The sequence below is a fragment of the Suncus etruscus genome, chromosome 12 (assembly GCF_024139225.1).
Source record: "Suncus etruscus isolate mSunEtr1 chromosome 12, mSunEtr1.pri.cur, whole genome shotgun sequence".
NCBI lineage: Eukaryota > Metazoa > Chordata > Mammalia > Eulipotyphla > Soricidae > Suncus > Suncus etruscus.
In genome coordinates this window covers 40345048-40369209 of record NC_064859.1, presented here as the reverse complement: position 1 = coordinate 40369209, position 24162 = coordinate 40345048, and the positions used below count along the sequence as shown (strand labels likewise).

At 40.4% G+C, this 24162-nt stretch overlaps 1 protein-coding gene across 6 annotated transcripts in view; it reads left to right on the top strand.

Moving 5' to 3' along the window:
• INPP4A (inositol polyphosphate-4-phosphatase type I A) overlaps nucleotides 1-24162 on the top strand; it is a 139025-nt gene that overhangs the window by 73989 nt on the left and 40874 nt on the right. For all 6 annotated transcript variants that reach the window (XM_049784774.1, XM_049784773.1, XM_049784772.1 and 3 more), the window contains exons 5-10: nucleotides 15710-15828; nucleotides 19026-19142; nucleotides 19605-19684; nucleotides 21053-21164; nucleotides 22037-22127; nucleotides 22549-22696. In XM_049784774.1, coding sequence (XP_049640731.1) covers nucleotides 15710-15828; nucleotides 19026-19142; nucleotides 19605-19684; nucleotides 21053-21164; nucleotides 22037-22127; nucleotides 22549-22696 — 667 coding nt within the window. The remainder of the gene's footprint in view (nucleotides 1-15709; nucleotides 15829-19025; nucleotides 19143-19604; nucleotides 19685-21052; nucleotides 21165-22036; nucleotides 22128-22548; nucleotides 22697-24162) is intronic.

The window sequence follows — 24162 nt, the reverse complement described above, 5'->3', positions numbered from 1 at the left end:
CATCTTATATTAAGATTCATGACTTTAATTCTATCTCTAAAGTCCCTTTATCTGTAAAGTACCATTACATTTTTGCAGACTCCAGGGATTTGGACATAGGCTTTACAGGATGAGACAGGGACCTATTTCTTCCTTTCCTTTCTATTTTTTGGGGTGGGTGGGTGGGATGGGGTGGGCACAGTGCCAAAGATAGAATCCAGGGTCTCATACACGCAAGGCAGTGCACTATGATTAAAAGCCATTTCTGGTCCCTTCAGTTTTTTAAAAATAGGATAAATTAGATTTAACCATAATAAGAAATCATTTTATTTCAAGAAATTGTTTTTTGGCTTTGGGGCCACACGTGGAGTAACTACTGACTCTGCACTCTGAAATCTCTCCTGGGAGACCCAGGGGACCATCTGGGATGCTGGGAATCGAATCTGGATCTGTCCTGGTTCAGCCACGTGCAAGGCAAAATCTCTACCATTGTGCTATTTCTTCGGCCCCCCCAAAATTGTTATTGCCTAGCAACTAATATTAAGAAAATGAATAAGCCACAACTTGAGAAAAAAAATTATTCACAGGTTGAGAAAGAAAGAACCGATTATGAGGAGCTGGAGCAATAGTCCAGCAAGTAGGGTTCTTGTGTTGCACATAACCCACCAGGTTCATCCCTAGTTCATTCTGCACTCTCAAGAGCAGTTCTTAAGCACAGATATAGGAGTAAGCTCTAGCATTATCAGATTTGTCCCTAAAAGCAAAACCAGACACACACACACACACACACACACTCACACAGTCCAGAACTAGACACACACACACACAGACACAGACACACACACACACACACACACACTCTCACATAGTCCAGACTGAATCTAATTAAATTTAAAAAGCATAAACAGAATTAAAAAAAGACAGATTTGGGGATTTATGTCTTGAGTTTAGAGTTTATTCTTTGCCTGTAGAAGTCCCAGGTTCAATCCCCAGTATCTTGTGTACAGTTTCTCAAGCAACACTGAGGATGGTGAAAAATGGAAAAAAAAAAAGCCAAAAAATAAAATGAACAGACTCAAGCAGACTTTGACAAAGAAAGCTATAAAAGCAGGCAATAAATACCTGGCATGAAACTATTAATTTTCATAAAAGTTCAAATTGAAACAGCTATTAGAACAGCAGGAAAAAAATTAACCTATAAAGTCTTCTGGTGAAGATGCAGAGCATCTAACTATAACCTACGATGTTGCTTCTCTGAGATTTCAAAATGATAACAGGCACTTTAGAAAACTCAACTTCTTAAAATTTAATTGAATTAAACTTTTAGGGACATATGTAAAATAAATGAAAACATTCACAAAAGAATATGAGTGCAAACAGTGACACTACTTTTCCACCCTAAAATGTATAGACAAACAGTTTTTATTCTATAGAGTCACAACATTTCTTTGTCTAAAGTAAATGATAGGAACAACCCTTGTTCATTACTGTTCATAAAATGAAATCCCAGGAACACAGAGACACTATGAAACGAATTAAAAAGAAGTCATTCTGTTGCGGAATAAGAAATTTAAATCATAGAATTGTAACATTTTCTCATTATAGGTCATGTAGGCAACTATCTGACATCTACAAACAATGTAGCTACTTAAAAATATGAGTTATTGTGCCCGGAGAGATAGCATATCGGTGTTTGCCTTGCAAGCAGCCGATCCAGGACCTAATGTGGTTGGTTCGAATCCCGGTGTCCCATATGGTCCCCCGTGCCTGCCAGGAGTTATTTCTGAGCAGACAGCCAGGAGTAACCCCTGAGCATAGCCAGGTGTGGCCCAAACCCCCCCCCCCAAAATATATATATATATGAGTTATTACTGATATTGATTCAGACCAACATTTTTGAAATTTAGAGGTTTATTTTTTGGCAAAAAATTTATATTAAACAATAAAGTCATATCATTTTATATTTTGATGTTTGTATTAAATATGGCTATAAATGAGTAAAATTATATTATCTGCATGATATCTAAAATACTTGGAGTTCTGGTATTTATGATGCCATTGAAAAGGTTAATTATTATTGAGTAGGGCATAAAATTACTATCTCCTAAGAATAATTTAAAAAATATAAGTTTATTGAACTGAAGAGTAAGTTAATGATTTAAAGCCTTTTTTTTTTAATCACTGAGATAGAGTTAAAAAGTTGTTGACACCCTTCCCTTCACTAGTGTGTATTTCCCATCACCAGTTTCCCCAGATACCTCCCATTCCCAACCTGCCTGTATGGTAGGCACTTTCGTCTCCTCCTCCCTACTTTTTTCCTTTTAGGCACTGTGATTTGCAGTACTGTTACTAAAGGGGTATCATGCATATCCCTTTACTTTTTTTTAGTTCCAATTTTTTTTTTATTTGAACACCTTGATTACATACATGATTGTGTTTGGGTTTCAGACATGTAAAGAACACCACCCATCACCAGTGCAACATTCCCATCACCAATGTCCCAAGTCTCCCTCCTCCCCACCTGACCCCCGCCTATACTCTAAACAGGCTCTCCGTTTCCCTCATACATTCTCAATATTAGGACAGTTCAAAATGTAGTTATTTCTCTAACTAAACTCATCACTCTTTGTGGTGAGCTTCCTGAGGTGAGCTGGAACTTCCAGCTCTTTTCTCTTTTGTGTCTGAAAGTTATTATTGCAAGAATGTCTTTCATTTTTCTTAAAACCCATAGATGAGTGAGACCATTCTGTGTTTTTCTCTCTCTCTCTGACTTATTTCACTCAGCATAATAGTTACAATGCCCATACATGTATAGGAAAATTTCATGACTTCATCTCTCCTGACAGCTGCATAATATTCCATTGTGTATATGTACCACAGTTTCTTTAGCCATTCGTCTGTTGAAGGGCATCTGGGTTGTTTCTGGAGTCTTGCTATGGTAAATAGTGCTGCAATGAATATAGGTGTAAGGAAGGGATTTTTGTATTGTATTTTTGTGTTCCTAGGGTAGATTTTTAGGAGTGGTATAGCTGGATTGTATGGGAGCTCGATTTCCAGTTTTTGGAGGAATCTCCATATCACTTTCCATAAAGGTTGAACTAGACGGCATTCCCACCAGCAGCAGATAAGAGTTCCTTTCTCTCCACATCCCCGCCAACACTGTTTATTCTTATTCTTTGTGATGTGTGCCATTCTCTGTGGTGTGAGGTGATATCTCATCGTTGTTTTGATTTGTATCTCCCTGATGATTAGTGATGTGGAGCATTTTTTCATGTGTCTTTTGGCCATTTGTATTTCTTCTTTGTCAAAGTGTCTGTTAATTTCTTCTCCCCATTTTTTGATGGGATTAGATGTTTTTTTTTTTCTTGAGAAGTTCTGTCAGTGACTTGTAGTTCCAAATTCTTATCCAAAGTGATCATTTCCAACTATTATTGTCTTAGAGGTCCCTTCTATATACCAAACTTTACTTCCTACCTATCATTTCCATTGTTTTGGAGTATTAGTCTCATACTCGTTTCTTTTTCTTTTTGGATATCCTGCAGATGAGTGTGATCATTTTCTGTATATTCCTATCCCTTTGATTCCTTTCACTCAGCATGATACTCTCCATATCTATTCATGTATAAGCAAATACACCACAATCAAGTAGGATTCATTCCAGGAATGCAAAGATTGGTTTAACATACGTAATCAGGGCTGAAGCAATAGCACAACAGTAAGACTTTTGCCTTGCACGCAACCAACACAGAACGGATGGCAATTCAAATCCTGGCATTCCATATGGTCCTCTGAGCCTGCCAGGGGTGATTTCTGAGCACAGAGCCCTCAGCTGAGTGCCAATGGGTGTGACCCAAAAACAAACAAACAAACAAACAAAAAACAAAAAAACCCAACCAAACAAAAAAAACCATAAATCAATTAATATAATACACCATATCAACAAAAAGAAAAATGAAAAGCATGTGGTCATATCAGTAGATGCAGAGAAAGCATTTGATAAGGTCCAACGCCCATTCTTTTTTTTTAAAGAAAATCTTTTATTTATTGTTAAATTATCTTTATTTAAACACCGTGATTACAAACATGATTGCAGTTGTATGATTACAGTCATGTAAAGAACACCCCTCTTCACCAGTGCAAGATTCCCACCACCAATTTCCCAGATCTCCCTCCTCCCCACCCCACCCACACATGTACTCGAGACAGGCTTTCTACTTCCCTCATTCATTCACATTGTTATGATAGTTCTCATTGTAGTTATTTTCCTAACTGCACTCACTCTATGTGGTGAGCTTCATGTCATGAGCTGCACCTACCAGCCCTCATCTCTCTTGTCTCTGAGATACTGCTAAAAATGTCTTTCATTTTTCTTAAAACCCATAGAGGAGTGAAACTATTCTGTGTCTTTCTCTCTCCCTCTGACTTACTTCACTCAGCATTATAAATTCCATGTACATCCATGTATAGGAAAATTTCATGACTTCATCTCTCCTGATGGCTGCATAGTATTCCATTGTGTATATGTACCACAGTTTCTTTAGCTACTCATCTGTTGAAGGGCATCTTGGTTGTTTCCAGAGTCTGGCTATTGTAAATAGCGCTGCAATGAATATAGGTGTGAGGAAGGGATTTTTGTATTGTATTTTTGTGTTCCTTGGGTATATTCCTAGGAGTGGTATAGCGGGATCATATGGGAGCTCAATTTCCAGTTTCAGCACCCACTCTTGATAAAAAAAAAAAAAACTCTCATGAAGCTGGGAATGGAAGGAACTTTTCTCAATATAGTCAAGGCATCTACCAATTGCCAATGGCAAATATTATTCTCATTGGAGATAAACTAAGCATTTTCTCTAAAATCTGGTAAAAGACAAGGGATGCCTTCTCTCACCACTCATTCAACATAGTGCTAGAAGTTCTTGCCATAGCAATTAGGCAAGAAAAAGATATCAAGGGCATCCAGATAGGAAAGGAAGAAGTCGAGCTCTTACTTTTTGCAGATGACAAGATACTATATTTAGAAAACCCTAACGACTACCCAAAAGCTTCTAGAAACAGTAGATTCATATAACAAAGTGTCAGTCTACAAAATTAACATGCAAAAGTCAATGTCCTTCTATACACCAATAATGATAGAGTAGAAATGGACATTAAAAAAATAATAATCCCATTCACATTAGTCACACAGATTCAATATCTTGGAGTAAACTTAACTAAAGACGTGAAGGACCTATACAAAGAAAACTACAAAACCCTGCTTCAAGATATGAGGACACAAGGAAATGGGGACACATACCCTGCTTATGGATTGGCAGGATTAACATCATTAAAATGTCAATACTCCCCAAAGCATTGTACAGATTTAATGCAATCCCTCTAAGGATACACATGACATTCCTCAAAGAAGTGTATCAAACACTCCTTAAATTCATTTGGAACAATAGACACTCATGAATAGCTAGAGCAATCCTTGGGAAAACGAGTGTGGGAGGCATCACTTTCCCAAACTTAAATTGTATTACAAAGCTATAGTCATTAAAAGAGCTTGGTACTAGGATAAAGACAGATACTTAGATCAGTGGAATAGACTTGAGTATTCAGAGAATGTGCCACAGATATACAATCAATTAATCTTTGATAAAGGGGCAAGAAATGCAAAATGGAACAAGGAAAGCCTCTTCAACAAGTGGTGTTGAAGCAACTGATCAGCCACTTGCATAAAAGTGAACTCAGACTTCCATCTAACACCATGCACAAAGTCAAATGCAAATGGATTAAAGACCTGGATATCAGACCTGAAACCGTAAGGTATATTGAACAACACATAGGTAAAACACTACATATTGATACTAAAGGCATCTTCAAGGCAGAAACAGCACTCTCCATACAAGTGGAAACAGAGATAAACAGATGGGACTGTATTAAGCTACGAAGCTTCTGCACCTCAAAGGAAATAGTGTCTAGGATACAAAAGCCACCCACAGATTGGGAGAAACTATCACCCAATACCTATCAAACAAGGTGCTAATATCTAAGACAGGAGTCTCAAACAACATTTTGTGGCCCAGCCCTAGAGGAATATTTTTTGTTTTGTTTTCTTTTAGTTGTTTGGGCCACACCTCCCAATGTTCAAGGCTTACTACTGACTTTGCACTCAAGGATCACCCCGATTTTGCCTCCTGGAGCCCACAGGTAAATTGAGTTTGAGACCCCTGAACTAAGATATACAAGTTATTAACAGAACTTAACAAGAAAAAAAGCATAGAAGCCCATCAAAAAATGGGGAAAAGAAATGAACAATTTCTCAAAGAAGAAATACAAATGGCCAAAAGGCACATGAAAAAAATGTTCCACATCACATCAAGGAGATGCAAATCAAAACAACTATGATGTACCATCTCACGCCACAGAGACTGGCACACATCACATAGATTAAGAACAATCAGTGCTGGCGGGGATGTAGAGAGAAAGGAACTCTCATTCACAGCTGGTGGGAATGCTGTCTAGTCCAGCATATGGAGATTCCTCCAAAAACTGGAAATTGAGCTCCCATATGATCCAGCTATACCACTCCTAGGGATATTCCCTAGGAACACAAAAATGAAATACAAAAATTCCTTCCTCACACCTATATTCATCACAGCACTATTTACAATAGGCAGACTCTGGAAACAACCAAGATGCCCTTCAACAGATGAATAGCTAAAGAAACTGTGGTACATATACATAATGGAATATTATGCAGCAGTCAGGAGAGATGAAGTCATGAAATTTTCCTATACATGTATGGGCATTGTAACTATTATGCTGAGTGAAATAAGTCAAAGGGGGAAGAGAAACAGAATAGTTTCACTTATCCATGGGTTTTAAGAAAAATAAAAGACATTATTGTAATAATGCCCAGAGATGGGAGCCAGAAGGATCAGCTCATGATATGAAGCTCACCTCAAGGAGGGGTGAGTGCAGTTAGAATACTAACAAGTACTACAATAATGTTAAAGAGTGAGAAAAGAATAATGCCTGTTTCAAATACAGGCAGGGGGTATGGGTGGAGTGATATAGGGTGCATTGGTGGTGGGAATGTTGCACTGGTAAAGGGGGGGTATTCTTTTTGTGATTAAAACCCAACTACAGTCATGTTTGTAATCATGGTGATTAAATTAAAAAAGGGGGGGCTGGCGAGGTGGCACTAGAGGTAAGGTGTCTGCTTTGCAAGCGCTAGCCAAGGAAGGACCGCAGTTCGATCTCCCGGCGTCCCATATGGTCCCCCCAAGCCAGGGGCAGTTTCTGAGTGCTTAGTCGGGAGTAACCCCTGAGCATCAAATGGCCCGAAAAACAAAAACCAAAAAAAAAAAAAAAAAAAAAGGCAGCAGCAAACTGGGGCCAGAGCGGTGGTGCAAGCGATAGGGCATTTGCCTTGCATGCAGTAACCTAGGACGGACTGTGGTTCCATCCCCTGACATCCCATATGGTCCCCTAAGTAAGGAGCAACCCCTAAGCATCACCAGGTGTGGCCCAAAAACAAACAAACAAAAAAGGCAGTAAACTGTGGGGTTATTTTAACACACGTCTTCTTTCCCAGTTTTGTGGTAAACTTCAAAACTACAGCTCTGAAGGTACAGTGAAACCCAGCATCTAAGTAGCCACTGGAGAGGCAGAATAGAGTTGGAGGTCCTGCAAAATCTCACTTTTAGAGACTTACCATCATTTCACGTGGCTGACAACTTCCTGAAAAATCTTATTGCAGTATTTGACTCAATTTATTCCAGGAAAACACTTTTTTTTCTGTGTATGAAAACCAGCGATACCTTTTTAAACATTACAGAGCTTTTCTAAGAGATCCTAAAGGGGAAAACTGGAGCATTAGCTGTCCATAGGACTCCTCTATTCCTTGGCATCTAAAGGTCCAGTGAAAGTCTAGGGCTATGTAAGGCATGTGCCTGCTCAAAAGTCCTGAGAGTGTGCTTAAGGCTCTAAGTACTCAGCATGGCCTGCTCTCTGAATAGGCACATAAGGCTAAGTCAATTATAAAGCACCTGCCTAAAAATATTTAAAGCACAGTACTCAGAAAACTTATCGAAAAAGCTCTGTAGAGCTCTTTAGTCTATGATATTTAAGGAAGTAATTTATGATTATATGTTTGTTAAGCTAATTTAGAAGAGAAGTGTTTGACTGTAGCAAAACAAACTTCATCAGGAAAATCACTCAAATGTTCCACCCAACCCCAGCAGATGTTGGGACCGTATTCTGCCCACCACCTGGCCATTGAGATTTATACCAGTTGCTACCTATTTAAAATCCTTTTAATCCAGGTGTGCATTCTTGGGACCTGGGAACCATCCCCCTCCACTCTGCCCAGTGGAGCAGTGGAGATCTTACCTTTGCCTGGTTGTGCTAACACCAAGGATTAGCATTAGCATCTTTGCAACTGTTGTATTCCACCCACATCACAGGCATTAAGGGCTGTTCAGAAATTACAGGGTCTCACTTCACTGCTAGAACACTTCCAATTAAAGCCCCTGCAACTAAAAGGGAGGCACTAGACCAATCCCTTCGTGTCCTGCTGAAATATCATTATATGGTTGTAGAAGTACAGTAGCAATCTGTTCAGTAAAACGAGACTCAGCTGCTCCGCAGAGGGATATATGTCTAAATAGGTGTGTTTTAAGTTTATCAAAATTATCCTTGATCAAACCTGTTCAAGGAAAACCTCAAATCAGTAGTCAATGACAGTGGAAATGTAAGAAATCACTGGAAGAGAAATTCAGTCAGCTCAAAGAAGAATTTATTAGAGTATGAAAGAATCCATAAACTTGGAATTGAAGGAGTAAAAGAAGACAACAGAATCCACAGCAATGGATTCTGAAAGCAGAAAGTCTTATCAGCAAACAAAACACAAGCCTTATCAGCAGACAAAATGCAAGCCACCAACAATAATGAAGTAGCAAAAGAAAAGAGAAGTAAAAGATGGAAGTATAATATACTTAATGGATAACATCAGGAGAAATAATTACTGAATTATAGGAATATCAGAAAGAGACAAAAAAGAAAGAGATAATAGCTCAGAACTTCCTCTCTCTAGGAGACTTACACAAATTCAATAGGCCCAAGAGTACTGAACAAAACTCAGACAACACAAAGACACAGCATCATCCAAATGATGATGTGAACCAAACAGAACCAAACAAATAGACTACTTAAAACATTGAGAAATAAAACCTCAAATACAAAGAAAATAAAATTAAGAATCACATCATAGCACCCATATGAAACCATACAAGGAAGAAAAAGTAGATGCTATGTTCAAATATAAATGAAAAAAATTATTTTCAGCCTAAATTCCACATCCTGCAAAGCTGTTATTTATGGATATGCTATTTATATCATCTATTATGTCATTTATATCACAATTTTGAAAGGAATAAAAACATTTTCAGACAGAAAAGAGCTGGTAGCATTTGCTTTAACTAAGCCAACTCTTTAAGAATTACTGAAAAATCTGCCTAGAAGGAAAAATAAAAGGCCAATTGCAAAAATAACTAAACCCAACAGCACTGTACTTTATATCAGTAATATCTCTGAATGTCTATATGTTTAATACCTTTATAATAATATCTCCTAGCCTGTTTATTCTCAAATGTAAGATAGCCTCTTACATCACTTTTTTTCTTTTTTAAAATTTATTTTAATTTATTTCTTCTTTTATATATATATGGTGGCAGGTATGACAGTTATAATCGGAATTGATAACTCTGGACAAGAACTGGGTGCTTAAAGGGGATAAAGTGATATGCATGGTACCCCTTTGTTAACAATAGTACAAACCATGGTGTCAAAAAGAAAAAGAAGTAAAATGCCTGCTCCAGAGGTAGTGGGGGGAATAGGATGGGAGGGAAACTGGGGACATTGATGGCAGTGTGCACTAGTACACTAGTGAAGGATATTACATTCTATGACTGAAACTCAGTCACAACCAATTTTGTAACCACAGTGTTTAAATAAAGTAATTATAAAAATATGGTGGCAGTATTCATAGAGATGTGTGCAACTATTGTAACAGTGATCTTAGAATTTGCCACTCTAACTCCTTATATGTGTGGATTTTGGTGTAAGTGCTGGCAGGTAGTTGTACATTCTGTTTTCTGTATTTTATCTTCTTAAATAGTATATTTAACAAGTCAATCTAAAAGGAGGAATCTGAGTATTTGTTTTCTAAATGGGTCTCCTTCAAAATGCTACTAGTGTTGAAGTTAGATTTACTGTACATTGATGGCAGATTTTTTCATGGTTTTTTTTTGCTGTTTTGTTTGGGAGCCACACCTGGTGGTTTTCAGGGTTTACTCCTGGATGTTTTGGGGTACTATATAAGGTGATGGGATTGAACATTGGTTGGTGTGTGCAAAGCAAACATCTAACCTGCTGTAGTATTACTCTGACACCCATTTTTTTTAATGTTTTAATGTCTATTCAGAAAGTGTCTCACTATCAATAGCTTATTACAGTCTGATGGCAGTGGCTTTTTCCCTTTCATGTGTAATTTGCAACAGTCAGAATGTTAAAATCAAGAAATAAATCTTTCCTATGGTTCTTTTTTTTTGGGGGGGGGGGCCACACCCGGCGGTGCTCAGGGGTTACTCCTGGTTGTCTGCTCAGAAATAGCTCCTGGCAGGCACGGGGGACCATATGGGACACCGGGATTCGAACCAACCACCTTTGGTCCTGGATCGGCTGCTTGCGAAGCAAACACCGCTGTGCTATCTCTCCGGGCCCATTCATTTTCTTTTTTTTTTCTTTCTTTTTTTTTTTTTTTTTTTTTTGGTTTTTGGGCCACACCCGGCGGTGCTCAGGGGTTACTCCTGGCTGTCTGCTCAGAAATTGCTCCTGGCAGGCACGGGGGACCATACGGGACACCGGGATTCGAACCAACCACCTTTGGTCCTGGATCGGGCTGCTTGCAAGGCAAACACCGCTGTGCTATCTCTCCGGGGCCGCCCATTCATTTTCTAATTAGAATATTTGAGTCATTTTTGTTTAGTTTTTCTTTTTTTTTTTTTTTTTTACACCACCCATCACCAGTGCAACATTCCCATCACCAATGTCCCAAGTCTCCCTCCTCCCCACCCGAAAAAAAAAAAAAGAAAAACTAAACAAAACAAACAAAACAAAACAAAGACTAGGTCCTGAACATCACTGGGTGTATATATACAGAGACATGTATTATACATACATATATATGTATATATATACACACATATGTATAAATGATTTTACTAGAGGCTATTCTTTACAAATTAGCTAAATGGTGTACTTCAAAAATTCAGTCTGTAGTACTAGTCTTCATATTGAAATGGAAAATATAGATTTTTGTCTGAATTAAGAGCCACACTCAAAAAAAAAAAAAGAAAAAAAAAGAAAAAAAAAATAAAAGTACTAAAAAAAAAAAAAAAAGAATATTTGAGTCATACAATTTGTTTCAAAATGCTTAGTACAATGAATCTTTTAGTTGGAATGGTCCTATTTGTTACCTCAAATTCTGAAGGTATTATTTTCAGTAATCTTGTATTTTATAGGAGTCTTACAAGGAAATCAATGTTCTATACCCCTTTTTAAAGCTAGTTATTTAATGTGCTTCCAACAATCATTCACACAGTAATCCGTGGAGTAACCCAAAGTCTAATGGTGGGCATAATAGAATGCATACAATTGTGTTCTGAATTCACAGACTCTTCTTCCCCTTCTTCTTCTCTTCTTCCCCTTTTTCTTACTCTTTTTTTCTTTCTCCTCTTTCTCTTCTCTTCCTCTAACCCCTCTTATTATTATTCTCTTCCTGGGTCTCTAGGACTCCAGTGATTTCTATGTTGTTTCTGTGAGTTTATCAAAGACATCTATTTTCATCTGTTCACATTCTTTGAGCAGTTTATCTATTGTCTGATCATTTGCTTTGAGGTTCTTTTCCAATCTCTTCTGCTGTACGGAGTTGTTCTGCATCTCATCCTCCAGCTCACTGTCCCCATCCGCAGCTGCTGTTACTCGATTGGGGTTTTCATGTCATCTACCGAGTTTTTCAGACCTGTTATTTCATATAAGGTTTTCTGATTTCTATCTTCATATCCTCTTGATTCTTATTTGTGTTCCATTCAACTCGATCTATGCTTTCTTTGAGCTCCATGAACATCCTCCATATTTCTTCTCCAAACACCTTATCTGAGAGGATACCTAGCTGCTTGGTACTTTTCAGGTCATCAGAACTGCCATCTTCTTTCTCTATGCATAGGGTTGTCCTGCATTGTTTCCCCCATTGCCACGCTTGTAGTGTGGTGTTTGCTATGTGCTGTGGTGGGGTTCATGGATTAGAAGATGTGCACAGCCGCCGAGCAAAGCAGAGCGCTCCTCTGGCTCCACCCTTATTGGGCAGGGAAAACATATAGGGTGCTGGGCCCTGAAGAGATTATGTTCACTGTCATCTTCTTGGCTGCCTCATGTAGAAAAGCAGGCAGGGAACAAGGCAGCAGTCCTTTATAATGGTTTTCTTGTGTCCAAACACACAGCAGGAATCAGCCCCCACCTTTAATGGGCAGGGATGGCTTACTGAGTGTTGGGCCCTGAAGAAATTATATGTTCCCTGTTGTCTTCTTGACTGCCTCACACAGAAAAGCAGGCAGGGAGCAAGGCAGCAATCCTTTATAATGGTGCTCTTGTGCCCAAATACAGGGCAGGAATCAGGCCCCTATATTTGCTAAAATTTTGTTGAGGATCTTTGTATCTGTTCATCAAGGATATCAACCTATAATTCTCTTTTGGTGGTGTCTCTGTCTGTTCTTGATGTCAGGGTGATGTTTAACTTCATAGAAACTATTTGGAAGTGTTTATATTTCTTCAGTTTTATCGAAGAGCCTGAAAGGAGTGACAGTAAGTTCTGGGCCTGGGCTTTTGTTTTTGGAAAGCCTTTTGATTACAATTGCAATTTTTTCAATAGTGCTAGGTTTGGTCAGGTATTCTGCATCATCTTGGTTCAGCCTTGAGAGGTTATAGAAATCCAAGAATATATCCATTTCTATTTGATTCTCTTGTTTTGTGGCATACAGTTTTGTTTTTTTTTTTTTTTTTGGTTTTTCAGGCCACACCCATTTGATGCTCGGGTTACTCCTGGCTAAGCGCTCAGAAATTGCCCCTGGCTTGGGGGGACCATATGGAATGCAAGGGGATCCAACCGCGGTTGCGATCTTTCCTTGGCTAGCACTTGCAAGGCAGACACCTTACCTCTAGCACCATCTCCCCGGCCCCGGCATACAGATTCTTACCTTGGCTAGCACTTGCAAGGCAGACACCTTACCTCTAGCACCACCTCCCCGGCCCCGGCATACAGATTCTTACTGAAATCTCTGATTAGCCTTTGCATTTCTGTAGTATCAGTTGTGACATTCTCCCTTTTGTTTCTAATTCGGTTTATTAAGTTTTTTCATTTCTTTTTGAGTCTTACTAATGGTTTATTGATCTTGTTTATTTTTTCAAAGAACCAGTACTTCACTTGCTTTTTTTTTTTATTGATCTTTGGATTTTGTCTTTGTTGTTTAGTAAATTAATTTCTGCTCTTAATTTTATTATTTCCTTCTGCCTGTCTGCTCTTGGCTCATTTTGTTGATCATTTTCCAATTCATAAAACTGTGCTATTATTTATTTAGGCCCTTCCTTCCTGATGAATTCGTGCAAAGCTGTAAATTTTTCTCTTAATATTGCTCCTGCTTTGCCCCATTAGTTCTGATAATTCATGTCTTCATTCTCATTTGTTTCTAGGAATCATTTTATTTCCTCTTTGATTTCCTCTCACTCACTGGTTGTTGAGCAGTGAGCTGATTAATTTCCAGGTGATAAAATTATTTATTTTTGTCTGTCATTCACTTATATTTTTAGTGCATCATGCTCTGAGAAAATAGTTCATACAATTTCTATCCTCTTGATTTTATGGAGGTATGTTTTGTGGCCCAGCACGTGGTCTATCTTAGAGACTGTCTCATGTATTTTGGAGAAGGATATTTTGCTTTTGGGGGGTGGTGAAAAGCCCTAGATGTATCTCTACTAAGCCTCTGTAGAGAGCACTCCTTATTTTAGCCTTCACCTGCAATTAAAATTCTATTGTCCTGGGGGTGGGGATAGCCCAATGATAATAATAAAGATGTTTCAAATTTGAAATATTACCTTCCTGTTATGACAATATTTCTTTAATTGTGTCCTTTTTGGGGAATGGGAACAGTTTCTTTACTTCTGTTTGAAACAGAACCATGTAGAACTTTATTTTATTTTTTTCTTAATTTTTTTATTTAAAGCATTGTGATTTACTACGTTATTTTAGACGTACAGTATTTTAGTACCAATCCCACTTCCAGTGTCAACCTCTTTCCATTTATATTTCTAAGCCCATCCCATACTCTTTATGCACACATACCCTGCCCATCCCCATCTTAATAGATTCCTTTTTAAGTTTGATAAAGTTTAGATCTCATGGTTTCAGTGTTGTTGACTTTGTGATTTTAATATGGTTCTGTTTTTCCCTAACTCTACCAATATATTTGAATCCCTTTGACCACTGTCCCTCATTGTTTCAGTCCTTTCTTTCTTCACTCCACTCTATTTCTTTCTTTCTTTCTTCTCTCTATATTCTGGGACAAAGAGTATTCAAGGAAACCCCTATTTAAACCATTGCATTCCCTCATGCAGTTATTCTAAAAGCCACATTCACGTGATGTCATCCTGTATTTATCCTTCTAGATTACTTTGTTGAATATGATATCTTGCAGTTCCATCCATGTTGCATCAAATAGCTTGGTTGCATCATTCCTTATAGCTATATAGTAGTCCATTGTACCATATCTTCATGATCCTTTCATCTATTATTGTACATCTAGGTTGATATCATCTCTTAGCTGTGTACTGAGTGTTGCAATGCATACTGGTATGCATACATCCAATAGAAGCTTAGGCTAAGACTAAAAGACAGCTGAGTGGGAGAAAATATTTGCAGTCAACTCATCAGATAAAGGGTTGATATTCAGGATATATACACAAAGTACTCACAAAGATTAACCTCCCCAAACCTAAAAACCCCTTCAACAAATGGAGAAAGGACTGGAATGATGATGGTACAGTATTTGTCTTGCACTCAGCCAACCCGAGTTTGATCTCTGGTATCCTAATGATACCCTGAGCACTGCCATATGTGGCCCCAAAACAAAACAGAAAAAAAAAATTGGGAAAAGGAAATGACATACACCTCTCTAAGGAAGACAAAAAGATGACCAATAAGCATATGAAAAAATGCTCATCATCATTTATCATTAGGAAAATCCAAATCAAGATAACAATATCTTCTTACATCATCACTAGCACATAGGATGACATCATTGGCACATATAAAAAGTACTGGGAGGGTCTGGTGAGATAGTACAGTACGTAAGGTGTTTGTCTTGTACACAGCCAATGCAGGTTTGGGCCTCAGCATCCCCAAGCACTGCCAGGAGTGATTCCTTAGCGCAGAGCGAGGCAAATTTCTGTGCACTACTGGGTGTAGCCCCAAAATAAAACAAAAAATACTGGGAATAATATGTGTCAGCATGGATGCAATGAGAAAGAACTCTCATTCATGTAGAGATGTTGTCTGATTTTACCTCTATGGAAAACAGTATGGAGTGTACTCAGTAAACACAGAATTTGTTTCTTCCCCATCTTGGTTTAATAGCTTGCAGTGAGCTTCATACTCCATCGCTGGATCGAAAACCAAACAGTTTCGTGGCAGTAAGTGTGACCACCCCCCCTCAGGCATTCTGGACAAAGCATGCACAGACGGAGATTATTGAGGTGGGTGTTGCTGCCCTGTCCACACACACACACTGCTGACACACACACACACACACATACACACATTGCTGACACACACACACATACACACACACACACACACACACACTGCTGCCCCCACAGCTACAGTTTGGCTGTAGGTGGATTTTAAGTACATTGGTGTTTTTCATTGTATTTATTCCTGTGTAAGTTTTATTTGCATATTCTTTATAAATAGCCATAAACTGGTATTTTTGAATTATTGTCCTGTGATTGGTTTTTTCAAAGTAGGACAATTTTTTCAAATTGTCATTGCCAAAAGACTACCCCTTATAGAGTATCATGTTCATGAATCAAAGTTTGGAGAGAGTTAGCTACTGACTAATACTCTTTAGGACATACCCCTATGTATAGACCTCTGAGTTCCAATCCTTGCCATAAGATTTTGAATTCCTATGGTTGGAATGGCAGAAATAAACAAAGCTATATGGCTACACCTATCCATATTTTGGCATTTTTCCATAATCCTTAGAGGTATATGTTACGTTTTTAATTTTGGCATTAAATGATACATTTTCACTAAGAAATTTTACAAAATCCTCTAAGAGATTGAGATTATATAAACTATGAAGCTATGTGTAGGAGTTGCTGGTGTGAAATTCTACAGTATTTCATTGGTGATTTAGGTTTTTGAATGAATTGCCCCTTCCCAAGGAGTCTCAAACTTAAGCTGTGTTTCCTCTTCCCCAGTTTCACACACTAGGTTATAGGCAGCCCTGAAAACAAGTTTTAAGACAATGAAAGAGGTACAGAAATAACACGGGGGGCTGGAGAGATAGTATGGAGGTAAGGCATTGCCTTGCATGCAGAAGGACAGTGTTTCAAATCCCAGCATTCCATATGATTTCCCGAGCCTGCCAGGAGTGATTTCTGAGCATAGAGCCAGGATAACCCCTGAGCGCTGCTGGGTGTGACCCCCAGCCCCCCCGAAAAAAATTTTTTAAATGAAAAATAAAAAACTTGTGTCCAAGCTGAGTTTTGTTTTCAAAATATTGAAGTTGGGCCCGGAGAGATAGCACAGCGGCGTTTGCCTTGCAAGCAGCCGATCCAGGACCAAAGGTGGTTGGTTCGAATCCCGGTGTCCCATATGGTCCCCCGTGCCTGCCAGGAGCTACTTCTGAGCAGACAGCCAGGAGTAATCCCTGAGCACTGCCGGGTGTGACCCAAAAACAAAAACAAAAAAAAAACCAAAAAACAAAAACAAAATATTGAAGTTATATCCGGAGCAATGCTTTGGGCTTACTCCTGGCTCTGTTACCAAGGGTCACTCTGGAGGTGTTCAGAGTGCCATTGCAGTGCTGGGAATAGAATCAGAGTTGAATGATGCAAGGCAAGTGCTTTATCCCCTTCATTATATAATATCCAGCCCCAGTAATTTTGTTTTCTAAACATATCTGCCTCTGCATAGGACACAGTGGGTGCGATGGACAGTTGAATTAGAGTATAGTCTCTCTCCCCAGGGAGTTAACCATCTTGTAGGGATGCAGATATGCAATTGGATCCATCTACCCAGCATGATGTAGGAGGTGTTAGTGTAAGGAGATTAGAACAGCACCAGGAGGAAGAAGGTTCCCATCTAGTTCTGAGGATCTGAGGAGGCTTCCTATGGTGGATCTCAGTGAAATTATTTTTTGTATTTTGTTATTTTTTTAAAGCCATACCCAGTGGTACTCAGAAATTATTTCTGGTGAAATAGGGGGAGTCCTATGGGATGCTGAGGATTGAATCCAGGTCAGCTACATGCAAGGCAGCTTACCTGCTATACTCTTTTTTGTTGTTGTTGTTGTTTGTTTTTTGGGCCACACCCGGCAATGCTCAGGGGTTACTCCTGGCTATCTACTCAGGAATAGCACCTGGCAGGCAATGGGGACCATATGGGACGCCGAGATTTGAACCAACCACCTTTGGTCCTGGGACGGCTGCTTGCAAGGCAAACGCCACTGTGCTATCTCTCTGGCCCCACCTGCTGTACTCTTACTCCTGCCCCTTCAATGAAATTCTGACTTAATAGGTCTGGGTTGGGTTGAAGATTTCTTTTGTCACACATTCGCATAAGATGTCCATGCTGCCAGTTTTGGAGACCACACAGTGAAGGAAGGAATTGAAGAATGCCTTTTTCCTGGTCACTGTGTACAAAAGGCAGTGGGACAATAAGAGAGACATAAAGGAAAGGCCAAGGAGTTGACAGTGGGTCAGGGCAAATTTTAATTCAGGGGAGCCCTTTGACCAGGTATGATTTAGTGAAGTTACTAGACCAGAGTATTCAGAGGGCTGATCAGCAGTGACAAGGAATAGAAGTAGTAGTTTATAGGGATGCATGTGAAGACCTTTGGAGGTGGAATCTGCAGAAACCTTTCACTAGATGCTGAAAGGAGGCGCAGTGGTAGATTTTATTACCTCCTTGGAAAAAAGCAGTTATGACCTTCCCCAGAGCATATGGAGGTGGAGTAAGATGGTATTATGACCTAGCAGATCACAAGGTTAGATCTACCAGCTTATTTTTTGTTTGTTTGTTTTTCAGAAAGGACTCTCTTGAAAAAAATCTGAGTTATTCCAGGTCTGAGTTATTCCAAACTCAAGTTTCTAGAAGTGAGAAACAATTTAAGGCATTCATTCTCCTTTCCATGACTCATATATATTTATATTTGTTATATATAATTATATACATATTTATATTTATACACATATTTGGTTTATGGGCCACATCTGGCAGTGCTCTGGTGTTAATCCTGGGGGCCTATATAGGATGCCTGGGATTGAACCCAGGTCAGTCACCTGCAAGACAAATACTCTACTTACTGTTTTATTGCTCTGGCCCCATCTCTTAAGTATCTTAAAGGGATGACCCTGACTATTAGCTCTAAATACATAACTAATGTGAAGTTGTAAGAAGAGTGTACATTGAATTGTTTTCCTTCCAGAAAAACTCTGAATGCAAAGCCTGTATAAGAAGCTTGGTACAGCTTATATGGTGGCCCCTGGCTCTAGAAGATTCTTTGGCCCATTACTTGGTCCCTTTGTAGAGCTGTTTTTTGTTTGTTTCTATTTATATAAGCTTTTATTAGCATTTTGTTGACCCTGGTTGGATGAGAGTGTATCTCATTTTGAAAATATATTTCAAAAACAGTTTATTTGTATTGTTTTTTTTTCTGTTCTAGGGAACCAACAATCCTATCTTTTTAAGCAGTATTGCCTTCTTTCAAGACTCACTTATCAATCAGATGACACAAATCAAACTCTCCGTATATGATGTCAAAGATAGATCTCAGGGAACAGTTAAGTAGCCTGTTGTGAGTGGTGGGGTTTTCTTCCCCCCTTTTAAGTTCTATAATCATTGGAGGGACAAGGGAATATGAGATTGACCTCACCTATAAGGTCACATGTCCAAATCAGTTTTTCTAGGGGAGCTTCTATTTTATTTTATTTTTTTTTTGGTTTTTGATTTGGGAGCTACACTTGGTAGTTTTCAGTGCTCTCTCCTGGCACTGCACTCAGGAATTACTCCTGAATGCTCAGGAGACAATCTGGTCTGCTGAAACTGACATGTGCAAGGCAGACACCATACCTGCTGTACTCTCATTCTGTACCCTTTCTTGGGGAGTTTCTGAGTCTTCCCTATTGGAGTCCTGAGATTTGTGTCAGATATTGTGAGAACTAGCTGACTGGACTTCCTGGGGGCCCAGTATTTGGAGCAGTGGCATAACAATGACATTCATATTCTATTCTTCCTGACTCAGATGTATTTGTTGGGCTCTGGAACTTTCGTTGTCAAAGACCTGCTCCAGGACAGGCATCACAGACTGCATTTAACACTAAGGTTGGTATTTACCTTGGTTTTTCTGAAAGGATTTGGGGGCAAATTCCTGAAAACAGGAAAGTCCTGTTTTCTCTGGGGGAGAGTGCCTTGCCTTGCCTTCTTCAGAAGGCAGCCTCAAGGCAGTGGTTTCTCAGGGAGAAGATACAAGAGCCAACATGACAGAGGGCCCTCCTGGGAATGGGATTCAAATGTCCACAGGAAACTTTCACAACTGTACATGCACTCAGAGTCACACAAACATTTATCTCAGAACATGAAGTTTGTTAGTCTTTTATTTCTCCACTCTGCACAAGCATGTCATCTCCCAGAGAGCAAGGATTCTCATCTATTTGGCATTATTGCTCTTCCCCAAGCCCCTAAAACAGTGCCTTGTGTTCAGGAAAGACCTGTGGGAAGCAGGGAGCAGGGGCTGCTGTGTCCTGCAGGGAAGATGGCAGGCACCATATCATCCTCATTCTCATCAGGGCTAGTCCCCACCATCCCCTGACATAGTGTCCTTTGTTCAGAATAATAAAACACTGGGGGCGAGTTGGCAAATTCCACTTTGACACTCACTCAAGATCAATTTCCTGCCAGACTGTGTCATATGCTGAAGCCTCAAAGTTTCTGGCAGGGGATAGAATGAAAGTTTTGTGCAGACCTTAGTGTGTTTGGAGAAGCAACTCTATATAAAGAAAGGAATGGGTTTGAGGTGGAGACAGGCTGTGGGAGCTTCACATTTCAAAGTTGGGCTCTAGTTGGGTTAGGATTAAATGCAAGAACTGACTGGCATCCTAAAAAGGGTTAAAGGTGTCTAAAGGAAGAACTTCTCCAGACAGGATACCAGAGTAGAGTGATGTGACGCTGTTAAAATTTAGAACCTGCAAAAGCTGACATCTTAGATTAAAAGGAGTGTTTCCACTCACCCTGGGTGATCAGATGGACTTGGCAGTCAGCAGTCACTATGTAGGATCTCAGGTGATGCTCAGTAAATCACTGTAGAAGCAGCACATTAGGATCCAAGGCTTTGAGATCTCAGCTTATGTGAATCCATGCCTGGGCTTTGGGGCTATAACTTGATCCACAGTGTGGGAAGAAGAAAGGGGTGTGGTGTCAAGAGAAGGTGCTGTACAAGTTCTTCTTAGCCTAGGTGCCATTGCTCTGGGACAGAGGCCAGCTGGGGCTACAGTAGCCCTCAGACAGTGTTGTCTCCTTGTCTTGTGTCAGCAGGCATTCATGATGTTCCTTAGTGATCTCTTACAGACACAGGCCTCTCTGCATGTGGGCTTTCCTTCTCCACCTCTTTGTATGACACCAGCTGAGTGATCATCACTGTAAAACAGGAGTATAATAGCAGTGACACTTGTCTGTACATGTTACCTATTGCAGGTCTGCAGAGAATGACCGCGTTGGTAACATCACTGTGATCGGTTGGCATGTGGAAGAAAAGTCAGACCAGCGGGCTCCTGCAACCCGGACTGTGGACACTGTCAATGGGAGGGTGAGATCACCATTTTCCCTCTACTGTACAGATTGACTTCAGTGCTGAGATCAGGAGACAGAAGGCTGGACCTGGTGCTTCATGCTGTCCCACTTCCACCCCCACTCCCCCAGCACTTTCCAAAGTAGGAAGAATGGAATTTTGGGAGCTCTACCTCAGAGCATATCACTGGCTATTTCTGGAAACCTGATGGAGAGTTAGGCAGGGGTGGGGAGGGGTATGGTATGGGAAAGTGGACTGAGACCCAGATTATTTCTACATGATGTGATATCTTCCTCTCATAGACACACTTGTGTTTGACACTTATCTCAGACAGGCCCTCTCCCCAAAATTTGTCTGCAGATCCTCTCCAGCTTCCTTTTCAGCCTTCTTTTCTTCCCCTCATCACTTTCTTCCCCCCCCCTCTCTCTCAGACACACACACACATACACACACACACACACACACACACACACACACACACACACACACACACGCACGCGCGCTCTCAGACCATCGTCATTCTAGTTTAAGAACTATAATACTGACAAACAGTCATAGTCAAGCACAGTGTTATTGCATTGTGCCCAAAATAAGCCCAGAATATCAGCTCTGGAGATAATTTCTCTGTTGTACACACACTAAAACACAAGGTGGAGTGACTTAGTCTCAAGACACCTGTTCTAGAAAACCATGCGTGGAATGTAGAGGTTAACTGAGGTGACTGGGGCCATATATTTCATATAGAAGTATAACGATATTACTCTATGTTGGTTATAAATATGATTACTGGTGGATGTGATTGTTGAGATCTCATACATTGTAGCCACTATTTCTCCTCAATGCTTTGGAACCATTCGAGTCTCAGTTTTACTATTTTTGTATGTCATTAGATGGTTCTGCCTGTTGATGAAAGTTTGACAGAGGCATTGGGAATTCGATCCAAGTATGCTTCTTTGCGAAAAGATACCTTACTGAAATCAGGTAAAGAACATCTTCCCTTGGTCCTCAGCCACTTGTGTGTCTACTTGAGCTCACGTCACCTTTCCTACCCAGCCAAACGGGCCATTCTTTGGCCAGCATAGAGAGAGAGAGATACTCCAGGAATGAGCCTTTCTTTTCTGTTTCTTTCACTTAATTTGTAGTAGAGCCCTCTAGTCCTCACACCCCATTCATTGAAGTCAGGCATTTGGAAGCAAGTAGATTGCTTTTGGGACAGGGACACACTTAGGTTAGACACCTGGTATTTTGGAGGGGTTTCATGTTTTCCATTTCTTTGCAACAAGCAGCAGAATGACTTGAGGGTGTCAGCACTATTGAGGTTCTGTAGAGGCATAGACTACCTGGCAGGCCTAGACGACAGCCGCTCTCACACAGCCTCTGTCTCCCCCACTACCCACTTCAGTGTTCGGCGGTGCCATCTGCCGCATGTATCGCTTCCCCACCACCGACGGGAACCACCTGCGGATCCTGGAGCAGATGGCAGAGAGTGCCCTCTCCTTGCACGTGCCCCGCCAGTTTGTGAAGCTCCTGCTAGAGGAAGATGCAGCCAGGTGAGGCCCCTTCACTCACTCTCAGAAAACCGGCAAGTGTGTGGGCTAGAGCCCCGGCATCAAGGAGGCCAGGCTCACCCCACCTTTGCCACTTGCCTGCTCTGGCCAGAGTTTGTCATGCTTCTGTTTTTGGGGTTGATGACAGGACTTTGAGAGTTCCAGAAGTACCCACTCTGTGCCTGACTCTCAGGCTCTGTGCCCTAATCATTCCTTTATCACTTCTCCTCTCACTTGACCTAGGAACTTAGAAATCACTGTTGGTTTCCTGCTCATGTCTTCATGGGTAAATGGCCAGTGGTCTTCCATATCCCTCAGTTCAGCACATGTTTTTCTCAGGCCAGAGAAGCTGCAGAGTAATTCAGGCACTGTGGAGTATTTTTTCCTATCTACTAGGAAATCATCATTTCTACCTGACACACAAAATAGAATCTCTGCCTGCCCTTCATCCACCACACACACTGGCATCAAATCACAATACACAGCACAGAGCCGGGGAGATAGCATGGCGGTAGGACTTTTGCCTTGCACGTGACCAACCTGGGATGGATCCAGGTTCAGTTCCCCCCATCCCCTATGGTCCCTCAAGCCTGCCAAGAGTGATTTCTGAGTGCAGAGCCAGAAGTAACCCCTGAGCACCACCAGATGTGGCCCAAAACCAAAATAAAACAAACAAACAAAAAAAAAACAAAGCACAGTATTTTATCAGGAAATAAATTTGAACGTATAGAAAAATGGAAAAAAATAACGAACTGCTTTCTCCATTAGGTACATTTTATAGAAATATCCTAATGAAAGAATTTCCTTTCAGCTTTGCATATTTGTTACGTAGCTGTAATATACCCTTCCATAGATAGATCTTCAGTTTGTATATTGTAATTTAAAATATGGAATCATTTCCCAGAATTTAGTGTCATCTAACTGAAGAATCCATTCATTTTTGGGCTAGAGAAAGTGTACAACAGGTAGGGCACTTGCCTTGCATGTGGCCAGCATACAGTATGGGCCCCTGAGACCTACCAAGAGTGACCCCTGAGCACAGTGTTAAGAGTTAGCCCAGAACACAGCTGGACATGGCCCAAAATCAAAAAACAAAGTCCATTCATTAAAAACTGCTTTGGTATATGGTAGGTTTATTTGTTGTTTTAACACCAGCCAGGAGGCATGAGCTGTTCTCCGTAGGGCAGGATTTTGTGAGCCAGATGGTGGGAGACAGGGAAGAAAACTGGGCCACAAAGCCCCAGATGATGAGACAGTGACACAAAACTGGGTCACACACCCCAGAAGGTAGGAGAGAGTGACAAACAATTGGGCCACACAGCCCCAGATGATGAGGGACAGTGACACAGAACTGGGCCATACAGCCCCAGACGGTAGGAGACAATGAAGAGAATGGGGCCACACGGCCCCAGATGTGATGAGGTTGTGAGGTGGGAGCAGTTCAGAGATGTGGCTCAGAGATGCAGACA